The 8,518-nt window shown below is 42.2% G+C and overlaps 1 protein-coding gene across 1 annotated transcript; it reads left to right on the top strand.

The window, feature by feature from the left end:
* The first annotated feature begins 2,016 nt into the window (after window positions 1-2,016).
* Window positions 2,017-6,542, top strand: polr2f (RNA polymerase II, I and III subunit F). Its single transcript, XM_061701354.1, has 5 exons — window positions 2,017-2,182; window positions 2,344-2,413; window positions 2,511-2,641; window positions 4,989-5,060; window positions 6,188-6,542. Exons 1-5 carry the CDS (start codon window positions 2,163-2,165, stop codon window positions 6,276-6,278), a joined length of 384 nt encoding a protein of 127 aa, XP_061557338.1. The 5' UTR covers window positions 2,017-2,162; the 3' UTR covers window positions 6,279-6,542.
* The last annotated feature ends 1,976 nt before the right edge of the window (window positions 6,543-8,518 follow it).

Raw genomic sequence — 8,518 nt, 5'->3', positions numbered from 1 at the left:
GCATGGGAGGAGTTCGGTGAGGCCATGGAGAAAGACTTCCAGACGGCTTTGAGGAAATTCTGGTTCACCATCTGGCATCTCAGGAGGGGGAAGCAGTGCACCATCAACACTGTGTATAGTGGGGATGGGGTGCTGCTGACCTCGACTCGGGATGTTATGAGCCGGTGGGGGGAATACTTAGATCTCCTTAATTCCACCGACACGCCTTCCCATGAGGAAGCAGAGTCTGGGTTCTCTGAGGCGGGCTCTCCTATCTCTGGGGTTGAGGTCACCGAGGTGGTTAAAAAGCTCCTCGGTGGCAAGGCCCCGGGGCTGGATGAGATTCACCCAGAGTTTCTAAAGGCTCTGGATGTTGTGGGGCTGTTCTGGTTGACACACCTCTGCAACATCGCATGGACATCGGGGACAGTGCCTCTGGATTGGCAGACTGGGTTGGTGGTCCCCTTTATGAAGGGGGACCGGAGGGTGTGTTCCAACTACAGGGGGATCACACTCATCAGCCACCCTGGTAAGGTCTATTCAGGGATGGTTTTCGTCCTGACCGTGGAACAGTGGACCAGCTCGTCACCCTCGGCAGGGTCCTCGAGGGTGCATGGGAGTTTGCCCAACCAGTCTACATGTGTTTTGTGGACTTGGAGAAGGTGTTCGACCGTGTCCCTCGGGGGGTGCTTCGGGAGTATGGGGTACCGAACCCCCTGATACGGGCTGTTCGGTCCCTGTACGACCAGAGTCAGAGTTTGGTCCGCATATCCGTCAGTAAGTCGGACTTGTTTCCGGTGCGGGTTGGACTCCGCCAAGGCTGCCCTTTGTCACAGATTCTGTTCATAACTTTTATGGACAGAATTTCTAGGCGCAGCCGAGGTGTAGAGGGAGTCCGGTTTGGTGGCCTCAGTATTGCATCTCTGCTTTTTGCAGATGATGTGGTTCTGTTGGCTTAATCAAGCCGTTATCTCCAACTCTCACTGGAGCAGTTCGCAGCTGAGTGTGAAGCGGCTGGGATGAGAATCAGCACCTCCAAATCTGAGACCATGGTCCTCAGTCGAAAAAGGGTGGTGTTCCCTCTCCAGGTCGGGGATGGGATCCTGCCCCAAGTGGAGGAGTTCAAGTATCTTGGGGTCTTGTTCACGAGTGAGGGAAGAATGGAACGGGAGATAGACAGGCGGATCGGTGCAGCGTCTGCAGTGATGTGGACTTTGTATCGATCCGTTGTGGTAAAGAATGAGCTAAGTCGAAAGGCAAGCTCTCGATTTATCGGTCGCTCCACGTTCCTACCCTCACCTATGGTCACGTGCTGTGGGTCGTGACCAAAAGAACAAGATCCCGGATACAAGCGGCCGAAATGAGTTTCCTCCGCAGGGTGTCAGAGATCTCCCTTAGAGATAGGGTGAGAAGCTCAGGTCAACAGGGAGGATCTCATAGTAGAGCCGCTGCTCCTCCACATTGAGAGGAGCCAGATGAGGTAGCTGGGTCATCTGATTAGGATGCCCTCCGGACGCCTCCCAGGGGAGGTGTTCCGGGCACGTCCCACTGGGAGGAGACCCCGGGGACGACCCAGGACACGCTGGAGAGACTACGTTCTTCGGCTGGCCCGGGAACGCCTCGGGATCCCCCCGGAAGAGATGGATGAAGTGGCTGGGGAGAGGGAAGTCTGGGCGTCCCTGCTAAAGCTACTGCCCCCGCAATCCGACTTCGGATAAGCGGTAGAAAATGGATGCATGGATGGAATTTCAGACAAACGCGAGCAGGAAATGTGATTATTCACATGTGACATATAAGAAAATCCGCTTGGTGACGCTAGTGTTTACGAAATAAATAATTGTGTTTATTGTGGAACTCTATTATCATTTCGGTTTACATTTCATTTTTTAAATATATTTCCCCTTAGCTGTAGCATACACGGAGTGTTATTGATCAGCAAAAACTTTGTTTTATTCTTAATAATGGCTTCTTTCTGCTGGTATCCTGCCCTCAAGGAAAGTAAACTTAACAGGCGGACCGATAGTATTAGTTTGTGTGGCTCCGGATTTATTGTTCGGTGCACATGACACAGGAACCGGAATTGAAGAGCTCATTGTACTCGTGGGTGTTCGTGTTTACAACTAAATAGTGGATTAAATCATTTAAACAATTCACTTGGAATATTTGCGACTCCACAGCGAGGTATGTCGGACAACGAAGATAAGTAAGTAATTTAAAGTTTCCTTTCTGTGTGTTTATGCTGTTGTTGAACGGATATCTGAAGGAAATGTGTGCGTATCGTCCAGCAAGTGTTGGTGTGACTGCTCTAGTCATTTCTTCCTCTTTATCTGTTGTTTTGATTGATGACCTCTGTAATTTTTGTAGCTTTGACGATGGAGATTTTGATGATGCCGAAGAGGATGACGGATTAGATGATTTGGAAAACGCGGAAGATGTGAGTCAATCAAAGATTGATTCGACCGTCTGTGATGACAACTTTTTAATTATATTTAATAAATGTGAAACTGTCTGTGGTTGCCTCTTTTGCACAGGACGATCAGGCGAATGTACAGATCCTCCCGGCAGGCGAGGGCCAGCAGGCCAACCAGAAGAGGATAACAACATCATACATGACAAAATATGAGCGAGCAAGAGTTTTGGGAACTAGAGCTCTCCAGATAGCGTAAGTGTTATGTTGTGTTTGAATGACCACATTACACATCTTGTGTTTTATATGAGAATGCTTTCAAATGTAACTAATGTACTCTTGTGTGAACTTACATACGTCATACTTTAAGGTTTCAATAATCAAAGTATTCACTAACGTTCATAAGTTAGAATCTATCCAGACAATTTCATGTTTCCCATGAAAACACCATCATGTATTTATATACTTTAACAGTTTGGAAGGAATGTCCTTATTTTTTTAAAAGAAAAGCTTTTTTCCCCCGTTTTACCAGATTAACAATCTGTGGAGTGCGTTCCTGATTACTGTATTTTCACGACCATAAAGTGCACCGTATTAAAAGGCGCCGTCTCAGTTACGGGGTGTATTTCTGTATTTAACACAAATTATTGTGCGCAAGCATGGTGAAACATACGCTAGTTCTGAGTTCGGTTGTACTTTATTGAAGTATTTAACAATGTACTCATGTTATTTTTTGATCAATCCTCATCCACAAATCCATCAAAGTCCTCATCTTCTGTATCCGAAATGAACAGCTGGGCAAGTTCTCCATCAAACACGCCAGGTTCCCTCTCGTCATTGTCGGAGTCAGTGTCGTTGCCGGGGGGCTGTTCAGCAATGATGCCGACTTTCGCGAAAGCTCGGACAATAGTCAAAGCAGATACTAGCCCAGGCATCCACAATCCATTCACATATGGTGGCGTAACTCGCCCGGTGCTTCGTCTTCTTGACTTGGCTCGTTTTCCTGCTTCCTCCAATTGCGAACCATGACCCTGATCAAAAGTTTACATACCCTTGAGATTTTGGCCTGATAACATGCACACAAGTGGACACAAATGGGTTTGAATGGCTACTAAAGGTAACCATCCACACCTGTGATCTGTCTGCTTGTAATCATAGTGTGTCTAAAGGTTCAGTGAGTTTCTGGGCTCCTTGACAGACCCTTGCACTGACATCTCTGGATTCTGAGTCATGGGGAAAGCAAAAGAATCGTCAAAAGATCTGCGGGAAATGGTAATTGAGCTATATAAAACAGGAAAGGAATATAAGAACATATCCAAGGAACTGAGAATGCCAATCAGCAGTGTTCAAATTCTAATTAATAAGTGGAAAATGAGAGATTCTGTTGAAACCGAACCACGATCAGGTCAACCAGCAAAAATTTCTGCCACAACGGCCAGGAAAATAGTTCGATATGCAAAGAAAAACCTACAGATGACTTCAGCTGAAATACAGGACTGTCTGGAAAAAAAGTGGTGTGGATGTTTCAAGATGCACAATAAGGAGGCACTTGAAGAAAAATGGGCTGCACGGTCGAGTCGCCAGAAGAAACGCCATTACTACGCCAATGCCACAAAAAAGTCACGCTTACAATATGCCAAACAGCACAGAGACAAACCTCAAAACGTCTAGAACAAAATCATTTGGCATGATGATCCCAAAATTTAACTTTTCGGCCACAACCATAAACTTGGATACGAGTCAGCAAAGCCTATGATGAAAGGTACACCATTCCTACTGTGAAACATGGAGGTGGATCGCTGACGTTTTGGGGATGTGTAAGCTACAAAGGCATGGAAAACTTGGTCAAAATTGATGGCAAGATGAATGCAGCATGTTATCAAAAAATACTAGAGGAAAAATTTGCACTCGTCAGCCCGGAAGCTGCGCATGGGACATACTTGGATATTCCAGCATGATAATGATCCAAAATACAAAGCCAAGTCGACCTGTCATTGGCTACAGCAAGAATAAAGTGAAGGTTCTGGAGTGGCCATCTCTGTCACAAGGTCTGACCTCAATATCATTGAACCACTCTGGGGAGATCTCAAGCTTGCAGTTCATACAAGACAGCCCAAGAATTGTCAGGAACTGGAGGCCTTTTGCCAAGAAGATTGGGCAGCTTTACCATCAGAGAAAATAAAGAGCCTCATCCAGAACTACCACAAAGGACTTCAAGCTGTCATCGATGTTAAAGCGGGAAATACACGGTATTAAAAACTGGGGTATGTAAATTTTTGATCAGGGTCACTTGTGTAGTTTCTGTTGTCATTATGATTTAAAAAGAGTAAACACATTTGTTTGATGTTAAATGGCTTCATCCAAGCACTAACCATGGCTGAAAGAAAAGTTTTTGTGTTGTCATTCATACTCTCTGAAAAATGGCCAAGAAATCATATGTGGCCTGCAATTGGCTGGCAACCATTCCAGGATGTACCCTGCCTCTCACTGGAAGTCAATTGGGATATATACTCAATTTACCCACAACCCCGCTATAGAAAATTGATGGATAACTATTTTGAATGCATTTGTTTTGAATGTAACATAACTGTATTCCCAACAGGATGTGCGCGCCAGTCATGGTGGAGCTGGAAGGTGAAACTGACCCTTTACAAATTGCTATGAAGGAGCTCAAGTAAGTGACACGTGACTCTGTGTTCCCTTGCCTTATCCAAATCTTAAAAAATAAAAATAAAAAAGCAGAACAACTTTCCAGGCCTGAAAGTCGCCCTTGTGTTTATGACTTCACTTGAATTTTTGGACTCAAGCAAATAAATCACTGATAGTGGGCAGTATCCAATTTCTAATGTTATATAATAATAATATTTTTAAAAAATAATTTTATATATATATATGTGTGTGTGTGTGTGTGTGTATGTATGTATGTATATGTATATATATATATATATTAAATACCTTTAAATTATTGAACAGACAGTTTTTCAGTGGACAGTTTTGTTATTGTGAGCATATATTATTGCTGGAGCAATAATACTGGTTTGGTAGTGAATGTCAACATTGAATGGACGGGGATAGAAGTGCACGGTAATATATAATTTGAAGCTGTCTTTTAAAAAAAAAAAAAAAAAAACCTGGTGGAAAACGAACAGAAATGACTAAAACCTATTGAGAAGGACTCAGTAAGAGTCAAGAATAAGAGCAAGAAAAAGAGATTTTTCAGTTCTCCTAAATTCGCCTCTTTGCCCCACCTGTACCGTGAACCTTCTTGCAATACCGCGCCGATATCGAGCTTTACCCCGATATCGCATGATCGTACCGTGAGAATAATATTGTGATAAAACAGAGCCGTCAGATATAGAGATCATTACATGACTGTTCACTACACGCAGAGTAACATATGTCATGATTTAAAAAGAAAAAACATGGATGGTTATAGTTACAGCTAGCAACAATCCAAAAATCATCAAGAAAATGTAGTATGATATAAACTATCGAAATTATGTTTAATATAGAAATTAGGTAGAAATTGTCTTTTTATGTTTTGTTGAATTGAAGTATGGAAATAAATGAACTTTTCTACAATGTCATTAATTGATTGATATGCATTTGTAATTAAAAAATAAATTCGACTTGGTGAGCTATGCGTTTTCCTATTGCCAAATACGGATCACAGGAAGACACCATCCGGCCATTAACAGAATCTAGTTTGCTCAAAAGTGGACCAAGAACCCGTTTGGACCACACTTATTATTATTATTACTTATTGTCTTGACCAGCTTGCTTCCTTGTCGCAACCACTAGGTGTGGAAAGATCCCTATAATCATCCGCCGCTACCTTCCAGATGGAAGTTATGAAGACTGGGGCTGCGACGAGCTCATCATTAGTGATTAAGTCACTTCTGCGGTCTGAAAGCCACTCTTCTATTGGCAGATGCACACTGGAGATGCTGTTGGACTGTCTAGACTATAAAATGACAATGTATCAAACAGCATCCTCTTCACTTATGTTGAGTCGAACCCTTTGTATCGCCTGTTTATACCACATTATGAGGGAAATTACAATGAATGTTTGTTTTAGAAAATTAAATCTGTCATTTTGGTGGAGATTTGACTGTAAGAAACTTTTATTGTTTTGAATAAACTTGTAATACTTCCACTTTCTGTACTGTACTAACAACACTGGGGCTGTTAGAAAGGTTTCTACGAAACTGGTGTTTCTTCGTCGTTCTCATATGTATGTAAAATGAATTCGACCACACTCCGTTACAAAAGAAAGATGTTCACATTACAAGAAAATAACGGTTGACTGTGATTCGTGTTTGGACAATTCCATTTTTTGTTGGCCAAATATCCCTGGAGCTGTTGACATAGTCATGAGGTGGAGATGTGGAGCTTTTGCAAGCCCTTCTTCACTAGTTATCTTGTCATCTGAAAATGCCAAATGGGAAATGTTCACATTCCATGGTCCCTTACATGTTCTGTATTAGTTTTAATGCCAACTTTTAAAATGCTCACATTTGAAGATTTACATTTAGTGCAGTCGTCGCCCATTGTGGGCTCCAGTGTTTAAAGCGATGTACAGTAGCCGATTTACTCATTTAGCCGAATGAGTGCTGTAAGCTGTATGATGCTTTCTGCCTCAGAACTTTCCCGTGGAAACACATGCACAAGCACAAAGCAGACAATCTCTGCATTGTTTGGGGGAAGACAGGTTGGGGGCAGGAACTAGGTCAGCGTATGTTGTAATACAGGGGTTTGACTGCGTTGTCGACGTATAAAAATCCATAATGATAGGTACATAGGATGTAAAGAATCTTCTCACCCCTGTTCAAATACCAGGTTTTCAAATATAAAAAATGAGTAAGAAATGATTTTAAAATTTTTCCACCATTTATCAAATGCATAACCTGTACAACTCCATTGAAATCTCTGGTGAAATTTGTTATGGCCCGATAAAATTAAAATGTATGTTTGGTGGAAAGACAAAACCACCTTTCCTTAAAAGAGCAACTTACCTGCAATGAAGCATTGTGGCACATAATTCTTGGGGCTTTTTAAATGTTTTTGAATATAGCTGCAACTGTGGCCTTAGACACAGTGGAGGGTATTATGAACAGTTAGAAACAGCAGTTAGTGTTTAGCACAAAACCCCCAGGGTTCTGTTTGGCAGCACAAAACAAAGTCAGGAACAGCCTTCTAGTACATCTAAAATGTATCTGTTAATCAAGGACACTTCAAATTGTGACAGGTGTGTGCTGACTCGGATTTAACACGGGTTTGTGATTAGTTAATTCTAAAGGCAGCCACATTCCAGAGGGTGTGCACACTTGTCCAACCACTTTTCAGTCGTTTCATTTTACTTCCCCTCTTGAAAAGATTTAAAAAATTTCAATAGAATTGTACAGCTTAGAGGTCACATTAACGGAAGCAACGCTTTAAAAGGGTTTATCTAGGTCTAATTTGTTTATAAAAACCTGGCACTTGAATAGGGGTGTTTAGACTTTATATTCTCTGTAATTACTGGTGTGTGTGTGCGCGTGTACATAAGGTGCGTGTCAATACAGTTCTAAAGAAGAGTAACAAACAACCAGGAGCTTTGTGGTGATCTTATTTGGAATGATTTCACAATAAACAACAGTTTATGCCGGTTGTGATGATTTCATCTGTAAGTCTTTTGATAAGAGGAGGCGACGGTGCCTCAGGGGGCCTGTGGTCTGCTTTCATGGCCATGTGACAATCAGCTGCGCCAACCACAGTGAGGACACCATCAGCTCGCCCGAAGCTGAGGATCCTGCTAATATCTTTTATCTCTACACTGCATGCCATTAGGTTACTGCCGAGCCACATTTGTCTTCAATCATATTTCCATTTGGTCATTCAGTCACATGTTTTTTTTTTTTTTTTTTTTTTTTCTTCTCTCTCTCTCTCTCTCTGTGGGACAGTGATCTTAGAACACCAATAGCACTGTGCTTTTCCGTTTGATCTCTTGTTGTAATTTTCGTCTTCAAATCCCATCACAAGTTTTCAGTTTTTCTTTTTATATATTCTAAATTTCATGTTGAACAACACTAATATTTTTGTGTTTAACATTTCAAAATATGAATTAATGCAGTGGTACGGCGACCAAGTAGT

Source organism: Phycodurus eques, chromosome 16, assembly GCF_024500275.1.
Source record: "Phycodurus eques isolate BA_2022a chromosome 16, UOR_Pequ_1.1, whole genome shotgun sequence".
NCBI classification, from domain to species: domain Eukaryota; kingdom Metazoa; phylum Chordata; class Actinopteri; order Syngnathiformes; family Syngnathidae; genus Phycodurus; species Phycodurus eques.
This window is presented reverse-complemented; position numbering and strand designations above follow the sequence as displayed.